The sequence below is a fragment of the Leopardus geoffroyi genome, chromosome B1, assembly GCF_018350155.1.
Source record: "Leopardus geoffroyi isolate Oge1 chromosome B1, O.geoffroyi_Oge1_pat1.0, whole genome shotgun sequence".
In the NCBI taxonomy this organism is placed as follows: domain Eukaryota; kingdom Metazoa; phylum Chordata; class Mammalia; order Carnivora; family Felidae; genus Leopardus; species Leopardus geoffroyi.
The window spans coordinates 189257269-189282059 of record NC_059327.1 but is presented as its reverse complement, the minus strand read 5'-3'; the positions used below and the strand labels follow the sequence as shown (position 1 = coordinate 189282059).

Here is a 24791-nt window from a genome sequence, read left to right as displayed (position 1 = left end):
GATATTTGCCTAAGTGGAAGGAGTGGAGAGAATGGCCAGTTTAAGATTAGAAAGAGAGTGATGACTGCAGAAAAACATCTTGGAATGAAGGACATTTTGGGGCTCAGATGCATGATTTATATATTTTTTTATTTTTAAATTTTATTTTATTTATTTTTATTTTGAAAGGGGGGAGTGGCAGAGGGAGAGGGAGGAAGAGAGTCTTAAGTAGTCTCCACACTCAGGGTAGAGCCTGATGTGGGTCTCCAACTGACGATCATGAGATCATGACTTGAGCCGAAATCAACATGAGATCATGACATGAGCCGAAATCAAGAGTTGAGTCAGACACTCAACTGACTGAACCACCCATGTGCTCTGCATGATTTATCTTCAGGCAGGAAAAAAATTCTTTCCTGTCAGGGGCTGGAAGAAAGGAGCAAAAGAAACAATGGATGCCACCATGTATTTTTAGTAGAGGATAAACACTGTGAGTTTTAACACAAGATGGTGTCAATGTTCCAACTGAAGTAGGAAACAAGATCTTCTTAAAGTGAGCAGGACAGATGCCTAAATAGAGGGGCTAAAGAGAATTGTGAAGTTTTGATAGAGCCCTTGGCATACAATCTCCACTGACGGCTACCATCAATTTCTTCTCCACTCATCAAGAAGTGGAATCCATTTTCCCTCCCTTCGAAAATGGACAGGACTCGTGACTTTGTTCCACAGACTACAACAGAAATAATGTTATGCCAGTTCCTGGCCTAGTTTTTACAAGCACTTTTAGATTTCCCCTTCTTCTCTCTTGGAGGTCAGCTACCATTTTTAAAGAAGTTCACCTCTTCTGAAATCACCACACTGTGAGAAAATCCAATCTGGCTTATTACTTTGCCATGTCTGCAATAACAAAATACCACAGGCTTGGTGGCTTAAACAATAGAAATTTATTTTCTCAAAATTCCGGAGGCCAGAGAGGTCATGTTCAAGGTGTTGGCAGAGTTTGTTTCCTCCTCTGAAGCCTCTCTCCCTGACTTGCAGATGGCTACTCTCTTGCTACCTCTTCACATGGTTGTTTTCTGGGCACACATGACCCTCATTTCTCTTCCTCTTTCTCTTCTTATTGGGGAGGAATCCAATCATATTAGATTAAGTCCCCATCATTTTAACTTAATCTCCTCTTTAAAGACCTTCTCTCTAAATACAGTTACATTCTGAAGTTCTGGGGTTTGGAACTTCAATTTTTTTGAGGTTTGGGAGGAGGGCACAATTCAGCCCATAATACTAGTCATGCACGGAGGTCATTAGAGAGAGAGAGAGACAGATAGAGATTCTCAACCAGTCCCCAGTTGTTCCAATCTTCCCAGCCAAGGAATGGATTTGTGAGTGAAGAAGCCATCTCAGAGATTCTGGCTTCTCAAACACCAGGTGCAGAACTTCTGCTTGGGCCCTGTCCCATTTGAAAAATTGTGAGAATCCACATTCCAAATCTAGAGCACCTGAATGTTACTCTCTTCTCCGTGCAACAATAGAAAAATTAAACAAGTACTGAAGCTAATCGGAGTTGACAAAGAAAGTCACAGAACTGACAATGTGGAGATCCATCAGTTTTTATTCAGAGCTTTGTATCTTCACAAAGAAAATCGCCTTTCATGTAAGGTCATTCCTGCATATGGGGTAAAGCAGTGCCAACACTATCACCATTTTCCTGCTTCAGGAACACCCTTTTATCTGGAATTCACACACACACACACACACACACACACACACACATTTACATCTCTTAATGGAACTAAATTTGACATGTGAAATTATTTTTTTTAAATGCCTAGCTCGTGAGATTATGCTACTATATATAAAGGTAATAAATTAATTAACCTGCTAACATCACTGGCTTCTGATACTATTGTCTATATAATGTATAGACAGAGCCCACTCTGTATGTCTGTTTTTCCCCGGATTTACTTCAAATAATTTGGACAATAAAGGTAACTGCAAACTAATTCTCCCACACCTTTATAATAGGTTCTGTTCATCCTTTGGAAAGTTCACAAATCTGAAACTTTACAATCTACAGATAGTCAAATGATGCCAGTTTAAGTAATGGCGTGAATAGATCCTCCTTGTTGTATGCAACTAATTTTAAGTACAGAGACAGGGGTCTAATTTTCAAATAAAATCAGGATCATCTACATGGAAGGGTGGAAGACTTGACAAAATTGTCCTCTTTATCTGTTTCCCTGCATCGTAATTGGAACTCCAAAACATTCCCCAAAGCGGAATCACCCGTTCTCTCCCTTTTATTCCTTTTGTTTTCTAAGCAATGGGTTCCAGTTTCTTCTATTCCATTCTTTATTTTCTTATGCACCTTGTTCATTGAATTTTAATGTATACACACAAACATGCATACCTCTACTCCCACCTCTCCACACCTATAAGATTTTTTGATGCATGGGGCACCTGGGTGGCTCAGTCTGTTAAGTGTCCAACTTTGGCTCAGGTCATGATCTCGCGGTTCGTGGGTTTGAGCCCCACATCAGGCTCTGTGCTGACAGCTCGGAGCCTGCTTCAGGTTCTGTGTCTCCCTCTCTCTCTGCCCCTCCCCTGCTCACGCTCTGCCTCTCTTTCTCTCAAAAATAAACGCTAAAAAATTTTGTAAAAAGATTTTTGATGCATGATTGCTGAACACAGGAATAAAGAATTATAATTAAGCATTTTAAAGAAGAGAGGGCTCAGAAATAGGAGAAATAGGTTTTTCTAATGTCCAAATTTTCTGGACAGTAGACAATACCCTAAACAATGTAAATATCAGAAACTTCCCTCACTGCCTCTTTTATACTGTCTGTAGGTGTTTGTGCTGGTGATGGCAGGGGTGAGGGAAGATAAAATCAATAACAGGTTAGAGTATATATTCTAAAAATGGGTGAGAGTGCTTCTTTAAAACATTGTGAAATTTGTCATTTCTGAGTTAGTTTAAGATGAGAGTCCATTCTTTCCTCATGGGGCCAGCCACAGAGATTCTAAGAGGCAAACTAATCTCTGCCTTCTTTGGCTTCAGATCACAAAAATAAGAGGAGAGTCCCGGCCTTTGTAGCAGTCGTGCTGTATTTTTTTTTTTTTATTGTAACTGGTATCGTATTCATTTTTCATTACAATTACATTGCATTACAATTCATTTTTGTTATTACCATGGTTACGGCTGTTGTTTATCATCCTTGGCTAATCTCAAGCTTGAACTACTGCAATAGGTTTCAAGCTGGCCTAAGAGCCTCTGCTCTGGTTCCTCTGACTCGGCTCTGTCAGAGGGATGTTTCTAAAACATAAATCTGACATATTTGTGCTTATTCCCTTAGTGATCTCATCCAGTCTTATGGAGATAAATATGATTTAGATATCAAGGTCACCAATATTTCTTTTTCAGCCTAGATCTCTCCCCTTAAACTCTAAACACACACACACACACACACACACACACACATTTTTGCTATTACTACCTATGGCATAAGTAGGCATGGATGTCTACGAGGCATCCTAAATCCCCAAACAAGGAAACAAGGGGGCGTTCCTGACCTTCTTCTCCAAATGTGGCCCTCCTTCAATCTTTCTGAATGTCAACCCATTCTTCTGATTGCTTAGACAAAAGGGTCAGAGTTATCTACAAATAGGAACCGAGATACAGACAGGCTCAGTGACATCTACAAATAAGTAAGTAGCAGAATCAGGATGGGAACCCAGGTAGTCTGACTCCAGAGTCTACACTCCTTACCTGTGCTCTACTACCTTATTAACCCCTTTTCATGTAATCTTGAACTTCATATGGCATCTGCATAACAAATATCCACTGTTCACCTCAGAGGTGGCTTGCTAAATCAAATCAGAACTATAAATTCTGGTTCTACCTAGTTGACAGACAAAAGAGCTGAAAATTCTACTTGTGTAGGACCAAGATTCTTTTCTTAATTATTTGCACTCTATTTTTTCAGACATTTTGTGTGTTCTTATTGGGATACTAGGCTGGGATTTTGAGATGGAAACTCAGATGTGTCTTTTATAATTCTGTTTCAGCTACTAATTAGCTGTATAACCTTGGGAAGTTTCTAAACCTCTGGATATTATGCTCACTCTGCCAAAAATTGCTATGCATGCGGTAGATGGTCCAAGCTCTACAGTAATAATGTAGTTAAAAAAATAACTCAAGTTACAAGGTCCCTTCACTTCTTGAGGGCAAGAATCACGTCTATTTGCTTACTATTGGTTTCTCAAGTGTTTATTGCAATTCTACCTTCTGCAGAAACTCAACAAATTTGTGCAAATGACTGGTTGAATTCATGATATGGTATGCAGTATGGACAAGATGCCTGAGAATTCCAGAGGCAGTTCCAGAACTGAGAGGCAGAAGACAAGGCCCGAAGGCAAAGAAGCAGACATTTTATTATTTCATTGACTCTTTCATTGATTATTTGACTTCAGGACGAATAACCATCACATAGGTCACATCTCCTGATTTGTCTCTGCAAAACTCGGAGACGGTGGGATTGGTTTTCTCAAAGGTATGTTAACAGAGACCTGGCTGTATAATTTCCCTTCACCACAATACCCAGAGTGTGCACGTGGAAAATTCTTTTTCTGTTGGATGTATTCATGGAAGGGCTTACGAACTCAGCATCAGTATCTATTACATATCAGCATCTCCACTTACAAATTATTTCTTTTAGATGTCTCATCAATATAAGAATAACTACTATATTCTAGAGTAGATAATATTGTTCCCATTTACAAATAAGGAAGGTGAGATTCAGGGAGGTTTCTCAGGGTAAAATGACTAAATATCAAAACTAGGATTTCAGTACAGGGTTGGATGTCTCTTAATTCCTCATCTTTGCACTGACCCATGGATCCTCCTTACCTCTCCAGTACTAGTGATGAAGGAAAGAGGGCAGTTCAAGGAACTGCTAGAGATCGGTTCTCTTAAACTTCACATTTATCCAACTCTAGCAGCAAGTGCTATGATCAACTGAAGAATATTCTAGTCACATAAAACACTAATTAATTAGGGAAAATTGGTAATTAACTGTATGCTCCCATTCTGTTTTCAATAAATGTAATCTAACAAATAAGTAGCATTTATTAATGATAATAGATAATACAAAGTGTGTTCACTAATAGGCTTGCCTTTCATTAGGGAATTTATACAGGGTTTTATTTGGAGTTCCAGAAGAAACCAAGTAGGCATCACTAGCATTTGCTTCATTGTGCAGATTACATGGTGCCTTGATTCTGTTGATGACAAGCAATAAAATAGTTGTATACGGTGCATTAAAATGTGTTTAATCTACTATTAGTTCCGTGAAAAATTATATTTCTCACCCCACTTCTGATCACCATGGATGACATATGGGGACTATGAGCCCTAAAATAATTACAGACCACAAGCTTTAGCAGTAAATCACAAAGCAACTTAATCATATCTTTTCCCGGAATTTGTTTATTTAAATAATGTTTAATGTTTTTCTTTCTTTTCTTTCTTTCCTTTCTTTCTTTCTTTCTTTCTTTCTTTCTTTCTTTCTTTCTTTTTCTTTCTTTTCCATGAAGGGTTCTCCATTGGACTACATTTCTGGTAAGAAGATACAACTTGGATTTTAACTGCAGGAATTATGCTATCTATTTTCTGGGTGAAATATTTTTTGTTCCTCCTTTGTCTAGACCTTTCAACAAATAATTCTTTATGTCTCTTTATGAAACAAGAAGGGCTACAATGATTTAGAAAGCAAGCTAGACAAAATAACCAGATAACGGTTTATAGATATAGTGATGTAAATAGGAACTATGCTCAAGGACCTGAAAAGAATTTAAAAAAAAAATAAGAAACAGTATCATTGACCCATTTATGCAAAGCCAGTGCAATAAATAAATAAATAAATAAGTAAATATTTTAAAAAGGGAGGGAATACTTGGCTTCTGAAAAATTAAGGACTAAATATGATACCAAGTTGCAGTAAGTCTCTTGATGTACATTTTTGAAAATTAAATTTTCTCCTTTCTCAATGTTGTGGAATCCATGATGTCATATTGTATGTGTGTCTTATGCAAATTTCAGAATTTTTTGGTGATCAATAGGTGATATATTAGAAATGAAAATAGAAACTAGGTTGTACACTAGACTACTTACAGTGGTTTAAAATTCACGTTGGCAAAAAATGATTTTTTTAATTTCCTTGTTGGCTTACTTGGATGCTTAAAAAAAAAAAAAAAGTTCCCCCAGGATGAAGGAGTTGGTAGGTGATATGTTAGCTCAGTCTAAACATTTCTCTTTGTCAACCAAGGATTTTTGAACAATAGAAGGAAGGGGTTTAAGAAGACCATGAATTAATCTTCCTTTGCTGTTCCTCTGTGGTTTTAAAGGCACTCTTCCTTGTATTATTTATAGATTAGAGTGTTTAAAGTTTTGTGCATGGTGAGTAGAGGCTTCTATGGCAAAATGGAACCGGAAAAAAACAAAACAAAACAAAACTGTTTGAGTCCTAGTATTGTCAACAAGTAGCTTGTCATTCTGGGAGAGTCTTAGAAATAAATGTACTGCCCCTTATTTCCTCTTCCACAAAATGTCAATATTTCTCTTGATTTGGCTTTATGCTGATATGAACCAATGTATGTGAAAGCATTTTATGATAATGTATAGTACATACTATACTTCAAGCTTCATTAACATATTAATAATATACTACATGTGATGACATGGTTCTTTTTATTTTTTAATAGCTCAGTGATGATTCTCAAAACCTTTAAGGGTCCTAACTGCCCCCTGCTGTTCTGCAGTTTTGCCTTTCCAATCCTGCAGTTTGCCGTAAGTTATTAACTCTAATACATTTCTGTCCATTTCTCTAACATGATCTTTGGTACCATGTAAATTGGTCACTTATGCAAAATAACTTATATGGTAGTTACTTAACCAAATTGGCTCAAATATTGACTCTTTTCTTGAATTGCTAGCCTCTTATCCCACTCTCTTACAATGAGGCAAATAAGCTCAAAAACACTGCTTTTAAAGGGTTTCTTAGGGCTTTGCCGTCAAATTTTTAGACTCATTTTTACTTCAGCAATTCCGTTAGTAATGTTTATTTTGTAATTAGTTTGGAAAGCACTTGAAAACAGAACCATCATTTCCTTTTTCTTTGTATATTCTTGTTCCAGTTTTTTTTTTTTTTTTTTTTTTTTTTTTTTTTTTGCAGATGAGCAGAGCCAGAGAAACACCCCAAAACAAGGTATTTGGTAAAAGGTGTGTGTGTGTGTGGGGGGGGGGGCGGTCCTGCTAAGGACTGCAGGTCCCGGAATCCCAGAATACCTGGAAGATAGCTGGTGGGGGATCCAGAGTCTAGACACCTACTGAGTGTTCACAAAAGGATGGAAAAGAACTCAGGACAAAGAAACAAGAGGGAGACCAGAGATATCATATCATGGGAAGCAGGTCCTAAAGGAAGAATTAGCCACCAGGAATTCCCTGTAGGTAGGGTCTGACTCTCCCAGCACATAGGCTCCGCCTCCAGATTGCCCCCTGCAGGTGTTACAGTTTGGTTACTTCTCTGAAAAGAACTTGTGCTTTGTAAAGTGAAAGAAGCCCAGCATGGGGCAAAGCAGATATCCAGGAATGTTAGACATAGATGTAGCTCTCTTTCAATATTGTGCCCTTCACCATTGGTTTACCTTTGTTTACCTGGAGCTTTCCAGACCCTGCTCTCTTGCAAGACCTGGGTGCTCCTGTTTTCACTGTGCTAAGATGCCCTAGATCTTTCCAAGCACTTCTCTTTCTTTTCCTGTCAATCAGGCTAGGTTTCTGCTGCCCATCAAAAAGCTCTAAAGATACAGGTATTTCTCTGACCTTATCTCTACATCTCAGACACCACAATTTTTAGTCCAATTCACCATCACATTTTGGCCAGACTACTGTAATAACTTCCTTACTACTTTCTTCTTCATTGTTCTTCCTCCCTGACCAAACCCATTACCTGCCAAACAATTTTTAAACAATATAGGCCATAGCACTACCCTACTTAAACCATCAATGGCTTCGTACTACACAGAATCAAGTCTAACTCTGTGTGACCTGCTGCTTGCCCACCTCCATGTCCTCCTGGATGGTCTCATCTGACATCCCTTCTCCTTCAACCACAGCCACAAAAAACTTTCACTACTTCCCTTGATGTTATAAACCCTTTGTGCATTAGGGCTTTTGCACTTGCTGTTATCTTCCACTGGGGATAACTTTCTCCTTGCTCATGAAGAGTGGTTCTCTCTTTAGGTCTGGCATAAAAAGACTTGACTTAAGGAAAGCCTTCTGTATCAGTCAGGATTCTATGGAGAAACAGAACCAAGAGAGGGAAAAAGAAAGAGAGGAGAGAGAGAGAGGAAGAGAGAGACAGAGAGGAGAAAAAAGGAAGTGGGGGAAGGGAGAGGGAGGGAGAGAGAGATGGAGACAGAGAAGGAGAGAGAAGGAGGGAAAGGAGGGGTGGAGAGACAGAGGAGGTAGGGAGGCAGAGAGGGAGGGAGAGAGTAATCAGCAAGCGATGTTAAGGAATTGGCACAGGATTGTGGGCACTGGAAAATCTGAAATCTGTAGGGCAGGCTGGCAAGCTGGAAACTCAGGCAGGATTTCTATGTCACAATATTGAGGCAGAATTCCTTCTTTTCTGGAAAACCTCAGCTTTCGTTTTTAAGGCATTCAACTGATTGGATGACGCAGACCAGGTTATCAAGGGTAATCTTTACCTAAAGTCAACTGAATGTAGATGTTAATCACATCTACAAAATCCCTTCACAGCAACATCTAGACTTCTGTTGGTCCAAACAACTGGGTACCAAAGCCTAACCCAGCCAACAAATAGAATTTAACCATCATACCTTCTAGGTCCCCTGTGCCCACATGAGTGTCTCTCACAGAGTCCTGTTCTATTTTTCCCTTGAATGTACCACAATTTGCACTTAATTTGTTTCTTGCTTATTAATTTCACACTTCCTGCACTAGACTCCAGTGTTTATGAGTTGAGGACAATTCTCTTTTACTCATTAATATATATCCAGTACTAGCAAAGTACCTGGAGTACAGTAAGTACTCAGTAAATGAGAGATGTTCTATATGTTTGTGGAAAGGATTAGCAACCACGAAGAGCTTGAGATGACAAGTTGTGACTCAAACTCCTAAAATTCTGTGGGAGTTGAAATGTCACTAGGCATAATTCATTAGAATGTGCATAGATAAAAAGCATTACAGATCCTAGCTAATTTCCTTTGACACATTTCTTTGAATTTCCCTCCAATTAGGGATGTGTGGGTGGCTCATTAGGTTGAGTGTCTGGTCATGATCAGTCATGAGCGTCTGGTCATGACCAGGTTTCGGCTCAGGTCACGATCCCAGGGTCAGGCTTTGCACTGAGTGTGGAGCCTGCTTAAGATTCTCTCTCCCTCTGCCCCTCCCCCACTTGCATCCTCTCTCTCTCTCTCTCTCTCTCTCTCTCTCTAATATATAAAATGAAAAAAATTAAAAATGAATTTCCCTCCAATTAAATTAATCAACACAGATTTAAGAGTCTAACATACTCAAGAGCCTAACATACTCAACTCAAATGTAGCATTGAAAAGACTTCCAAAGTTTTCATAATTTATTTTATATTAATGAAGACTTGAATGCCTGCCAGGATCACTAGAATAATTGCCAGTTAGGCTTGTATTAATGAACACATTTAAGTGGGAATTGTAAAAAAAAATGGAAAATGATCTGACTTTATGAGGTAGGGTCACTGCCAGCCGCTTGCAGTGATGAATGGTACCCAGATTTGGTTTTACTATTAGCCACAAAACATCCAAAGTTGCACAGCAGGCTCTTTGAAGAGCACATAGTGAATTTGAAAAATTATTTACTAGACTTCCAGTGACACATTTGTGTGAACAAGTTAGTTCTTCCAAAAAGAGTGAGAAAGAGTAATACTGTTAAAAGTTGATGCACACAGAAGTCTTACCACCTCCCACTGCTTGGGTTCTGTGCTGTGAAGACTGGGTTCTTTGCACAAAGAAATGTATCAGCAACTTCCTTGGATGAAACTGCTTATGAACTTGTTATGGATTCAATGCTGATGTACAGTGCTGAGGAAGTAGGAAACCTCAAAGCATTCAGAACACAGAGATTTATTATGATTATTATTATTTTAAAAATCTTGATCCTTCAACAGATATAGGAGTTTGAAGTATCTATCAGTCGACACACTGCTCTCAGACTGAGAAATTTGTCTTAGAAGGATTAACTGAACTAACTTCAGAAACCTTTAGGATATTCTCCAGAAAATTTCACTGGAAGGAGGTTTTATTGACTTTGGCAGAGTGCTAGCTGTTCTCCCAATTTTTTTTTTTCTCCTTCTACATATACACACTGCTGTCCAGCGAGAGACTACGTTTCCTAACCTCCCCTGGAGCTGGGTGGTTCATGAGACCAATGAGTCTATGGGATGTAAGCGGAAGTGGTATGTATAACTTTTGTGTTATCTCTACACTGAGACAAGTCACCTCTGGTTTATGGCTCTTTCACCTTCCCTCAGGACACGGACATGAGGGAGTGACCTAATTAACACAATGCAGATGGGGACAGCAGCCAAGCAAAGGGATAGTGTGGGGCAGTGTGTGGGAAGAAACCTGCATCTCTGAATGCACTGATGGAACCTAACCTCCCCATCACTCTGGACCCACTCACCTGTGACTTGAAAGAAAAAATTTGATCTTACAGGATTGTTGTGTTTAAATGGCTAAAAATCTCAAAGATTTTAGAAATGCTTCTAGTGAATTTTTGCTTTATATAAGGGTTGCTTTTATGTAAGTTGTTTTTAAAAATTATCTACATCTCTACACTGCCTTTTGTGTTCGAAACATCACAAATTATGTTATCTTTTTTGATTTCCACAAAATCCCAGCGAGGAACTTATTATAAGAAATACTGTATCGGTTGCTCCAAGAATTCAAAGGACAGAGTAAAATGAAACCAAAATAGAAGTGCACTATTTCCAAATTTGTCCTCAGGCTAGGGTGTGGGGCAAAGACCTTTAAAGAGCTTCCAGACAGTAATAGCGTTCAGAGAAGCAGCATGAAGACAATGTTATTAATGATGATAATGATGATAGGAATAATAATAATGATAGGTACATTTTGAGTGTTATCATAAGACAGGTTCTGTGCTCTGTGCTTCACATTCATGATCTTTGAGAATCATCTGTGAGATGTTATTTCTCCAATTTTGCAGATTAGATAAGTGTAGCCCAGAGAGACCAAGGATCTTGCCCAACACTAGCCAGAACTGGAATCCAATTACATTATCATATTTACTCCAAAATGTGTACACTTTTGTATAGAAGTGAGTTATTGCAGGACTGAGACTGTTGGACTTAGAAAGGTCTACATGCAGGGCACCTGGGTGGCTCAGTCAGTAAGTGTTTGACTTTAGTTCAGGTCATGATCTCACTGTTCGTGGGTTTGAGCCCTACATCAGGCTCTGTGCTGACAGCTCAGAGTCTGGAGCCCGCTTCAGATTCTGTGTCTCCCTCTCTCTCTGCCCCTCCCCTGCTCACGCTCTGTCTCTCTCTCTCTCTCTCTCTCTCAAAATAAATAAACATTTAAAAAATTAAAAAATAAAGTCTACTTGCAAGGTTGACCCTTAACTGGTCTACTAGTCTGCTAGGAACACTATCACGAAATACCACACACAGGTGGTTTAAACAAGAATTTATTTTCTCACAGGTCTGGAGCCTGGCGGTCCAAGATCAAGGTGCTCACAGAGTTGGCTTCTCCTGAGACTTCCCTTCTTTGGTTTGTAGCTGACTGTCTTCTCGCTGTGTCCTCACATGGCCTTTCCTCTGTGCTCTGTATCCTTGGTGTGTCTTCCTCTTCTTATAAGAACTCCAGTCCTATGGGACTAGTGCCTCATCCTTATGACCTCGTTTAACTTGAATTTAAAGGCCCTACCACCAAATACACTCACATTGAGGTTACTGCCATAACATATAAATTTTAGAGACATATAATTCAGTCTATAACAGCTGGAATCTGGGAAATTGGAGTTTGGGACAGTTTCCACCCTGGTAAGAACTGCTCACTGTGTCTACACTGTTTGTGCAAACAATATGGTTTATTTTGAACATCTGTTTTTGCTTCTGGAGGTCTAGAATTTCGGTATATGTTAGACAGAGGATGCCTATATGACCAGCCCCAATAAAAGCCTTGGAGATTGAGTACCTAATGACTTTCCCTGGTAAACAGCATTTCACCTATGTTGTCACTACTGATTGCTAAGAACATTGAACACATTCTGTGTGTTTCACTAGGAAAGCACTCTTGGAAGTTCACATCTGGTTTCTTCCAAGAATTATCCCATGCACCTTTTTTCCTTTGTTGATATTGTTTTGTATCCTTTTGCCATAATAGATGGTAGCATTAAATATGACTACATACTGAATCCTGTGAGTCCTCCTAGCAAATCTTTGAGCTTGGGGGTGATCTTGGGAGACTCTAACATAACTTTTTCCCATTCCATTCTCTAATTAGGAGGAAATTTAATTTTACCGTCTTCCTAAATACATATTTCCTAGCCTCTCTTGAAGATGGGTGGAGACATATAACTGAGTTTTGACCTGTGGAATATGGCAGAAGGAATGTCTGCCACTCCAAGACAGCTCCAACATGTTCCAGGTATTCTTTGCTTTCTGTCATTTCTCTTGACCAAGGACCAGACACAGTTGGCCAAGGGAGGGTGCTGAGGACATAGACATTTGTGGAATCACTAGGTGGAAGGAGTATCCTCAATGAACAGGTGAAGCAGAGCCCTCAACTTGAACACAACTTTTAATGACCCATCTGGAATTGGGAGACGAGAGAGGAACAAATTTCTGTTGGATTAACCCCCTGAAATAATGTGCTGTGTGTTATAGCAGTGAAACTACTCTAATATATATGGAAATTTAATATCTTTTAATTTTTGAAATATGTTGTTAAGATGAGAAGGATTCTTGAGCTACAGAGATTATATTATTCACTTGATAGTATATTTGATGAACATTATAAGACATGAGAATCTACTGGATGAAAACTATGGACACACTTGTAATAGAACTAGTAGTTCTTTGTTACCATATGAGACTGCCCTTAACATTTGTGAGGAGCACTTGATAAACCCAGTAAGTGTGTCAAGCTATTTTTATAGGTCTTTTATAAGAAAAGTCATGCTCTTTCACTTTCCTTATCAGTGGATTTTTTTTTTCCCCAAGAGCAAATCAATAAATAGCTCTTCAATCTTACTAGGTAGATGTGGAGGGAACTAAAAAGAAAATGAGAGAAGATAAAATTTTTATCTGGGATGAATCCCTGCACTTTTTGATTGAGATCACTCATTCATAAACATTTATTGATTATATGTTATATACAAGGGATAGTCTGAAGAGTGAAAGATATGGAGATCAAGAAAATACAGTATCCACCCTCAGGGAGCCTATAGAATAGGGTAGGGATCCTTACGTCAGTACAATGGTAAGGAGCACTTAAAAGAGGGTGTCCAAATCCACCCTACAAGGGTGTCAAATAAAGTTTTCCCACATACAATCCTTTTGAACCATAAACTTGTGAGTTAATTTGAGTCCTCGATTCTTCTCACTTTTTCAATCCAAACCATCAAAATGTCCAGTCAGTTTAGCTTCCACCACATTCCATATTTTGCCACCATCCTGGTCTAAGCAATATTTCTTTCCTTATTCTCCTGAAACTTCTTTCTCAAGGAGCTCCCTGTTTTACATTGGCTCCCTGCACTCCATTCTTCTTGGAGTAGCCTGCCAGAGTCATCTTTTAAAAATAATTACTATATATTATATCTGACCCTTTTAAAACCAGTAGTTTCTCAATATCTTTAGGAATAGTAAAATAAGTTAATATTTTAGGTTCCATACACTCTTGCCTCACTGCTGCCTCAGGATTTGTGGTTAATCTCTCTGCCTGGAATGTCCTTCATGTGGCTGTGTCCTTCTTGACATTCTAAACTCAATTAAATGCCATCTCCTCAGGGAACTCTTCTTAACCACACCATCAAAAGAAGCTCTCTGTCATGCCTTTCTATATTTCCTCACAGTTCTGATCACACCAGGAATTTCCTTAATTGTTTGCTTATTTTCTTCTTCCTCCCCTTAACCACCTCCCTCCAACTCCCACTGGAATGTAAGCTCCAAGAGAACTTACCCATCTTTTTAGTCAATATATCCTAAATACCTAGTTGAGTGGTGGGCTCATATTCAGCACTCACAGAATGAATGATGGAAGAACTTACGTAGAGAAAATAGCTAAGCCACGATGTGGAGAAGGTATAAGAGTTTGTCTCATGAAAGGTAAGGGAGTCATGAAGAATAGCATTCCCTCCAGGAGGAAAAATGAAGGTCAAGACTCCTCAGAGGGAATCACATCAACTGCAGGCAGTTCTTTATGACTCGAGCACAGTGAGTAAGAGATAGTGAGAGACAAGACTGGGAAAGTAAGCAAAAGCTACTTGGGTCACTGTAGTACAGAGAGAATCTAACTCAGGGTTGGACTTATAGTAGATACTCAACAAATATATGTTGGATGAGTGCATAAGACGCTTGAGTCTATCTCCTAATGGTAATGGACAGACATTAATTGGTTGTAAGTAGGAATCAACAAGATCTTTAGAAAGATGCCTTCAGTGACACTGTGAAGACTGTTTGAGAGGAAGGTAAGACTGGACTCCAGGAGACTGGGAGCTCATTATGGCAATGCAGACGAGAAATAACAGAGAGACATGGGCTGTGTGTAGGAAAAGGAAGGGGTAGACTAAAAAATTGACTGAACTTGGAGATTAATTAGATGCAACAGGTCTGAGGAAAGAATCCAGAAAGACATCTGAGTTTCTAGGTGACTAGATACATGGAAAGGTAACACTTATTGAGAAAATATAGGTTTTCTCAACAAACAAGAGTTAAATATCCTGCATATATATTTAATGAATATATCCTGAATATTCATTTAATGAATGTAAAGGGTATTTTATTTTATTATTTTTTTAATTTAAAAAAAATTAATGTTTATTTATTTTTGAGAGAGAGAGAGAGACAGAGCACAAGCAGGGAAGGGGCAGAGAGAGAATGAGACACAGAATCCAAAGCAGGCTCCAGGCTCTGAGCTTTCAGCACAGAGCCTGTCGCGGGGCTCAAACCTATGAACTATAAGATCATGACCTGAGCCGAAGTCGGATGCTTAATCAACTGAGCCATCCAGGCACTCCAAAGTTAGGCATTATATGGGTGATGCAAACTGACTTTTATCTGTTACCAGGATCTAGTACTTTCATACTAAAATCAGATACTGAGTGATACAACAGGCCAGCCACTTGGCATTAGGAGTAGAGTATATCAAGATGAATCAGGCTCAGGACATGGTTTTTAGGAAACTCATAGGTTGAACAGAAATAAGGTCCTTTGTCCACTTTCATTTCTCTCTCCTTTTTTGGGGGGTGGAGGTGGGGAGAGGGACAGCTGTGGGTACTGGTGTGGCAAAGGGTTGGTTCAGCCCTTAAAATGGCAAATCCCTGGACAGGGATAAGGTAGAAGGGCAGTGCCCAAACTGCTGCCTCCCCTATGGGACTCCCCAGGCAAACAAAGAGGAGGCTGAGAACTGGTGTGCTGATCCACTAGACCATCTTCCAGGTCAGGCTGAAAGTGTCCCTGAACAGGGACCTCCTGACCAACATGGATATAATGGTTGCTTGAAAATAAATATTCACAATTGCTCATTGTTAAGTAAAAATAATCAATCTGTAGGATACAGGTAGTGTCAAAACCATTTGTGTCAAAAGAATCCTTATGCAAACAATGAAATGCATGCATATAAAAATATGTCAAGGAATAAAGAAGAAAGCTAAGTGTACTTATCTCCAACAAGGTGGAATTGACTGTAGATGAGACACGTACATATTTCAATTTACGTCCCTCACATGGTTTCAAAAGTTTAGCATGACACTAATTAGTTTCAAGAAAACAAAACAAAACAAACAAACAAAAACAAACAAAGCAAGAAGCATCCAAATGTCACAGAATATATTTAATATAAACTCTTGTGTAAGGTAATATACTTCAAGATGACATCTCGGGATGTTCATTTTGATTTTAGTTACTTTTGTACTTAGTGGGATGAGTAGGAAAGAGCTGAAGGGCTCTAATATCTATTGAGCACACTCTCAATGAAAGAAATTATGCAAAATATTTTTCATCATCTTCTCATTTGCATGGGTATTAATAGCCTGAATCTTGGAAGGAGAATTTGATGTTCAGAGAAGCTAAACTACCTGCCCAATGTAGAAAATGTCAGTTGAAAGGTTTGAGTCCAGTAAAGCACTTGTACCATGCCAGTCTTTGGAAGTCAGAAGGGCAGCCATGTTTATCTGCTGAGACCGGTAAACAAACTTCTCAGAAAGCCTTGCTTCCTAGAAGTCTGACATAAAATTCTGCTAGGGCAAAGAAAAATAACATTTTAACTCTGGTCTTATACCTTGATTCTAAAGTACATGAGTAATACTTTGCACTTAAGGAAGATCTTTTATCTGAGTCTTTCAAGAGCAGAACAAAACCAATTATTACCCACCCCCCTTCATGATTGGAAGAAAAGATCTTAATCCCTAATTTGCTGACAGGGAGACAGAAGCTGCCAGGGATGAAGTGATTTACTGAAGGTTACACAATCAGTCTGTGAAGCCTCAAGAATAACTCCAAGGGCTCGTGACAAAAGAGCAATTGCCTTATGCAATTAGCAGCTTATTTCTCTATCCTAAACACCATATCCCGCTCTTTTTCAAGCATGTGCTAAACTCCTCCTGCCTCCCTTTCCACCATAAGTGGGACTCAGTGCTTTTTATATAAAGGTACTTTGTAAAAAATGTAGACCCCTATAATTTCATCCTCAGTTCTCTTCATCTATTTTTAAAGATGCAATGAGTTCTCAAAGTCTTCAAGTGGTGTAGGAAAAAAACCCGTCAAAACACATTTATCTCCTGCTGGTTCCTTTGGCCACAACATCAAACTTCTTGCAGAAATCAAGGAAAAGTTTGGTGCCACTACTGGTAAAATCCCCAAGGAGGTGTCAGGATTTTAGGCACAACACCGAGGTTGGGGATTAACCATGCTTGAGATGTGACTTCAGATTTAATCAGCTGCTTCAGCTGCTGGCTCCTGGGGTTGCTGTCTCCTCAGGAACACTGCTGTGATAGACACACTCTATGGTGACTCTATGGTGATTCTTTTTAATCTCCTTGTCTTGAGTGCTGGAATATACAAAACTGGTGGAATAAGATGTCCTGCCCATGACTATGTTGTATCATATAAGACTCTGCTTTAGCAGACTAGAGAGACTCTCTGTTGCTGGCTTTGAAGAAGTGAGCTGCCATGTTTTGAGACAGTCTGCAAGAAGGCCACCAGCAAGGGATCAGAGGCAGCCACCAGGAGATGAATGGTGAGTGGCTCCAGGATGACATCCAGCAGGAGAGTGGGGCTCTCAAAAATACAATCACAGGGAAATGAATTTGGCCAACAACCATGTGTGCTGGGAAGAGGATCGAGGATCCAGAAAGAAGTGTTGCCTAATCAACACCTTGATTGCAGCTTTGTGAGACTCTAAACATAGAATCCAGTTAAGTTGCTTCTGGACTCCTTACCCTCAAAACTGTGAGATGACAAATGCATGTTTTTTAAGTCAGTAAATATGTGGTAATTTGTTACATACAATAAAAAACTAATACAAACATCCTTCATCTTTAGGTAGAAAAGAAATTAGCATTTTTAGGGAAAAAAAAGACATTAACAAGAATTAAAGTGATACCTTAAAGATATATTTGAATCTAATGGATACATTGATCTATTATAGTTCAAAGTAGTAAAAGAAAAAGAAGGAGGAAATGATGTGGGACAGGAAAGACCAAGGTGTCCAAAGCATTAGGTCTAACTTCTTGTAATTCTCACCCCGTGCCTTGAACAATGGGAAGAATATGCTGTAAATTATTAATTAATGAAAGTAAATTTCAAAGAGGCATAGCCATATTAAAACTTACTGCCCCAAAAGACCATTCATGATCACCTAAAACTGAACTGAAGTTACGCTTGCTTTTGAAAGAGAACAGCAAATCAAGTTTATGAATCATGTATCTAGATACTCCTATGATCTGCTGGGTCAGTGGTTATCAAATGTGGCTTTATGTTAGTTATATATTAAATGGGATTTTTTTAAATTAAGAAATTTAGAAAAAATTACTATTACCTCAGATTTAACTGAGTCAGAATAATCAGAGGCAAGACCTGTTACCTACCTACACATACATCCCATCAAGGGGTGGAAACCCACCAAGGACATCATAAGGTTCCAATGTAGCTAGTCTAACCATTGTTATTTGGCATTATAGGACTCATCACAATTAGGTCACATCACAGAAGCACCTCATGACGAGGATCTTCTAGTTCCTTGTTTCTGAATCTTGGCTGCACATTATAATTACCTGGAGAGCTTTATAAATCCTGATGCTCAAGCTTCTTCCCAGAGCAATTATATCAGAATCACCAAGCATGGTACCAAACTATTTGTAATTTTTAAAGGTCCTGGCATGATTTCAACTTTCAGTTAAGTTTGAAGATGCTGAATGGAGAGAATACCTTGTATCTTTCAGCATCCTTTCTAATACATAGTTATGTAGCTCAAAACCCAAAACACTGTGGGGGAGTATGTAGGTCAACCATGACTGCCCCACTTTGATGGAACACAAAACTGAGGTTGACTATTTGAAGACATATTATAATACTTATTTTTTATTGAACTTCATTTTTATTATCTGAATTTCTCAAAAACAGAAAATTAAAAAAAAAGCCAAAATGAAACAAACCTCAGGCAATGCACATATTGTTATCCCAATTTGTAGAGATAAGGGACACAGGCCACCGATTCAGAGGGAGCTGCTTAAACAAGTAAGATATGGACCTGAGTCTGAGTATCCCCAAAGCTTATGATAGCTTCACAGTGATTCTTAAAGTGTGGTCCCCAAACCAGCAGCATTAGCATCACCTGGGAAATATGGGAAATACAAATTCTTCAACCCAATCTCAGACCTACTAAATCAGAATCTTTGAGGCTGGGGCTCAGCAATCTGTGTTTTAGAAAACCTTTGTTTGATTGCAAGGCACTCAAAAGGCTGAAAAACACTGTATTACATTCTCCATTTCTATCAGCTGCTTAGATTTGAGACTCAGTTCAGCAGGTGGTAAGAGAACTAAAAATGCAGGGGTGATTGAGTGGGTAAGACAGAGTGACAGGCTGAGAAATTTTCTCTTACTATCTTTCCTTCCTCCCATTCCCAATTTTTAGTAAACAGTCTATGTTGGGGGGGTGCCTGGGTGGCTCAGTTGGAACCGCATGATCTCGCGGTTCACAAGTTTGAGACCCATATCAGGCTCTGTGCTGCCAGCTCAGAGCCTGGAGCCTGCTTTGGATTCTGTGACTCCCTCTCTCTCTGCCCCTCCCCTGCTCATGCTCTGTCTCCCTCTGTCTCTCAAAAAATAAATAAACTTAAAAAAATTAAAAATAAATAAAAATAAATAACCCAATTTGTTCCATGGAAATGAGTTTTTGATTTTATGCACTTAAGATAATTGGTGTTCAGGAAACCAAGAGTAGTCGGTTTGCTTTCTCTGATGCTAAGCTGGTTCAGATTGCTGCCATCCTGTAAAACATGAGTGCCACTTCTCTGCTTTCATGCCTCTCTTGATATATTCCAGGGTATATTTATTAGAGTTGTACATTTGACTAAGGGAAAATAACCAAAATGTAAAGAACAACTGTGTTTTATTTATCAGAGACATCAATTAATATTTTCTGCGCTAATCGTGGAGTCCTTTGTTGTAAAGGAGTATGTGAATATGCTTTGGGCACATTCGGGTCCAATGGAAGTTTCTCATGGGGCAAAATGGGGGGGGGGCAGATAACTTGATGAAGAGAGAAGAGAAAAATGGGAAAAGAGGAAGGAAAGGGGAGAAGTGAAATAAAGGAAATAAAGTGAAATAACAAGGAGAAGAGACAAAGGAGGTAGGAAGGAGTGAACACAGGAAAAAGAAATAGAGCAAAGATCAGAAGGGTGGGAAATGGGGAAAGAAAAGGTGTTTGGAAAAGGAGGAGAGGAGAAGAGGAAGAAAAGAGGATAAGTGGGCAAAAACAAAAATAAAAGAGAGCAATAAAAATAAGATAAAAAACAAAAACAAAAGACTGCAGACAGTCAGAGCCTGCACAATTTCTGTGAAGTGCCACTTGGAGAAGACCAACCCGCAGAGATGCTGCCTCTGGAGGTTAACGATGGCAGTAATCATGATTTCAATTTGCAACAAACGGGATGAAAGGCAGCCCGACCCCAAACGGAGAGACCTACAGTCACAGCAGTGGAGTGATAACGTAGCAGGGATTCTGAGGGGTTGGATTAAGTTTTTCTTTATTTGACAACCATTCTGTATCTGATTGCTGTGGCCAGTAGTCTTCGCAGCTGCTTTTTGTGTTTGCTCTCTCTGCAAACTGTGCAGCATAGATGTGACTAATAATTCTCTAGCCTCATTTTCAAAGCCCCTTTCTCTTTATGCATGTTGATTTACATGTGTCATCTTGAGAGACTGCACATCAAGATTCTTTTAGTGAGAGTCCCGTCTGTGTGGAGCAAGTGCCTGCCTCCGTGACATCTCCCCCCCTTCCCACTCAGCCTACCCCCACAAAAGCTTGGGTGTTAGCAGAGAACCAGGCTTCAGATTAGTAATGGGGAGACAGAGATTTAGAATGCCCAGGCAAGGAGAGTAGTGAGGAGCAGAAATGGGGTGGACAGAGACCCCGTGGAGTCAGCGAGATGCTGGAAGTATGTGTGCAATATGCATGATGGCACCCTATAAAAATATTCTGAAAAGTCGACCAGGGTTACCAATTCCCTGGGGAAATTTTTGCGTAGATACCATAGAAGAGGTGGAATTTCTCATCTGGTCTGCATGAGGATGGACAGAGGTAGCAACTGAGGCGGTCAGATTGGAAGAGGATGGAATTAGCAGAACTCTTTGGACACTATAGAGTCCACAGGCCATGTAATGGTGCTGTTAGGGGGAAGACTTGAGGAGGCATCAATGTAATTTAATTTGGATCTCAAAGGGTACCTGTAGCTACTATGGTTTATATATGTGTAAGTACATAATACATGTTGGCCTATGTATGCCATTTGATATACAACAATTTGATACTTTTAAGGATGAAATGCTTTCATAAATAAATTCATAAATTCATGATAAGACTTCTCTCCCTATAGACCACGAGCTTGAGAACAGAAGAATATCTTTTCTGACTTTTGAATAACCTACAGTATCTAGGTTAATACCGAACACAACATACCAAGTATTCAATGAGAGTATGTCCCTGATCAATTGTCCAGACCATTCATTGTCTCTCACCCTCACCCTCTGGTATGTATGGACTATCACCGCTTTTGAAGATGATCCACTCAGAAAGGAGAATCATGGGTGTACCTGGATCACAAAGAACCAGATGCAGGGATGACCTACAGACACCTGTGGTCTAGCGTCATTGGTAGCATGGTCTTTTAGAAACTTATAGTGACTCTTCTCCAATGCTAGGAATGGTGTTGTTTGATGGGCCTTAATCTATAGTCAAGATTCAAGTCAAACATGAGACTATATAGTTCAGTAATGTAGAAATAATTGAAGCTTATTGGAATGATGTAATTATAGCCAAAAAAGAAAAAAAAAACTACTTAGAATTGAATTGAGTAAGAATGTCCACCCACATTGTAGAGCATTCTTGTGCCAAAATGACTCAAAGTCCAAATGGATATTGACAATATTCATATCTAGGAAAGATCTGTTTGAAATGTGCATATGATGGGGCTCTCACAGAAGCATAGTGTGAAAATAAAGTCAAAAAGAAAGTCCTTACATTCTTAAATCCTCTGTAAAGAATCTGGAGCTCCTTCTTGGTAAATTTGCTCTGGGCTTCCAGAAGCTCCAGAGCCTCAGGCCGATGCCGGACGGTGGCCATCTCCAGTTCATCTTCCACGCTGTCTGTGGAGAAGAACCAAAAAGAGTCTGAAGAACAGTCATGGCTCACCAATACTTACACACAACAACACAGGAAAACAATGAAACATTTACTGGACGTCTGTGATTTTTCCAGAGGAAGGATTCTCATATGGCTAATATAGTCTTTACATTTCCCATAACTTACAGAATGAAGCTAAGACAATACCACATAATATTTCTTCCCCACAAACTCTAATCATTAGGTATTACGAGACTAGCATTTTTATACTACAGTTTGAAAAGTGCACAAAGTCACGAATAACCTTAAAACCAGAAATTTGTGCATATAACAAATACTGGTTATAAAATGGAATTTCAGTTCAATGACAATTAGTTCCACCCTATGTGTCACACAACTATGAGGTGGGACTCTGCAATACTCTCTGAGGATTCCACTGAAATCAAATATTTGGCTTGGGGATACAAATAGTCAGGTCGGGTGCTGAAGTGAATAAAGTAACCAGCCCCCGATTTGACTGGCATAAAACCAGTCTTCATGGGTGCTGGATGGACTGGACTGGGGGGAACTTCTGGCTAGACTGTATTCTGCAGCCAGGGGAGTCTATAGCTAGAAATAACCTCTAAAATATTGAACTTTGCTTTGTGAGTTATATTTACACTATAATTTTTCAAAGATGCTCTATGTAAAAACAATTTTGTGTCCATATAAATTTTGGAAATGCTGTAAATATTAACGTAGTTTGAGACCAAAACAGTGGAAATTAATTTTCCAGAGGACCTGCAATAAACAATTCTGGTTAACTTTGTTTAACCCAATTGACCCCAAAGGGTATTTTTCCATTTTCCTTTTCCCCACAAGTCACATCTGGTAACCTCTACATATTTGCCCTAGAGTTATGTAGAACACGAGATGGGAGGTGATGGAATATGTTAGGATCTGGGTGCTCAGGTCTTAAAGTATACCGTCCTTGATTAATTTTACCTTCTTTGCAGTGGGGCCCAATGGAGGCCTAAGAAATTCTTCTTGCCATAGTCCAATCGACACCTTAGCTAAATAACTCACCAGGGACAGAAGTATCCAGGACCAGCTCTGACACCATGACTTGCTAGCCTCCATTATATTCCTTCCTCTTAGCTATGGATTCCTAACTCAGACAAGTGAGGTTCAGGAGAAGAGCTCCTTTTCATTAGCTCTGCACCCAGGCCACTAGCGCTCCAACTCCAGGTCTCATGTGTCAGTTGGAAATGTCATTGTTGTTAAAAGTCCCACCATTTTGATACTTAATGCTGCCTCTCGCCAACACCTGTACCTACTTCCTGCCCTGTCTCACTAAGTGCAGTGTTGGGGCAGAGCTATCACATAGCAGGGAAAAGTTAGTTTCAGCAGAACTCTAATGTTGGGATGTCCTAATGACTTCCCTCAAGTTTGCAAAAGACCAATAATTGTGATCAAACAAATACTTGGAATGGATGTGTTTGTCAAAATGAGGAAGAGGGGATAAAATCAGACATGTGCTTTGTACTTTTCATATTATAATAGATTATTTTGGAGCAGTGAGATGGAAAAGCTGCAGAATAGTGACGGATGGATAAGAATAATAAATGGGACATGAAAAGATGGGAAGCCCAAGAATAAACTTGAGCTGACAAGCATAAAATTGATGAGAAAGTAAGCGAGATATGCACCTGAAGGATGTGCAAAGGTCTGAAAGTAGTGGGGAAATGGCAGCTAGGCATTAACAAATTGACCTCAGATTGGGCTTTATGGGGAAAATCAAAAAAGCCCAAGTGGGGCTCCTTCAATTTTCTCCTTCATTCACTGGAACATTTGAGTGGAATGGGTTGATTCTACTCAAGAAGTCCTGAGCTTAGCGAGGAGGTGCTCCCTAAGATTTCTGTTGATCCAATGAATTAGACGGTGTTGTTGTTATTGTAGTTGCAGAATAAATAAGTAAGTAAATAAATAAATATTGTAATGCAGGAATAAAAGCTGTGGAGCAGATGCAATGTAAATAGATAATAGATAGACTCTGCTTTCTTGAAAAATATTCTCACGTAAGCTTCCTTTGTGTCATTTACAATATAATTTATAATAATTATATTGTGTGTATGTGTGTGCGCATGTGTGTGTGTGTGTGTGTGTATACTGATCTAATTCAAATATTACTCCCTCCTCTCAAGCCTTTCCAGATTGCTGCACCATGCAGAACTGGTAGCTCCCTAGGCAGACTTCTCACACCATACGTATTTCTTATGCAGCATTCAAAACATGACATTATGACCTGTTCATGCCTGTCTTATGCATTGTGAGTCCCTTGAAGACAGGGGCAAAGCCTTACAGATCTGTATATCCTCTGGACCCAACAGAGTCGGATGCCCCATAGTCACTCAAGAATTGTATGGTGAATCAATGAATCAGTAAGCAAATGATGTTACTACTGAAGTTTCTATTCCCCTGGAACCTCTTGAACCTTAGCTGCCCTCTAGAAAATCATTTCTCAAACTGAGGTTTGTGGACCATTGGTAGACCTTAAATGCCTTCTTTGGAATTACTGTGTTCACCATGCATTGTTCTGAGAAACACAGTATAGGCAAAAGCAGGGGCATTTTTAATCATATTTTCAGAGTAGTCGTTTAATCATAGCATAACCTTCTCTAGACCCACTGACCCTCCCACTG

At 39.3% G+C, this 24791-nt stretch overlaps 1 protein-coding gene across 5 annotated transcripts in view; it reads right to left on the bottom strand.

Moving 5' to 3' along the window:
- KCNIP4 (potassium voltage-gated channel interacting protein 4) overlaps positions 1 to 24791 on the bottom strand; it is a 1166197-nt gene that overhangs the window by 88743 nt on the left and 1052663 nt on the right. For all 5 annotated transcript variants that reach the window (XM_045474391.1, XM_045474395.1, XM_045474394.1 and 2 more), the window contains one exon: positions 22009 to 22133. In XM_045474391.1, coding sequence (XP_045330347.1) covers positions 22009 to 22133 — 125 coding nt within the window. The remainder of the gene's footprint in view (positions 1 to 22008; positions 22134 to 24791) is intronic.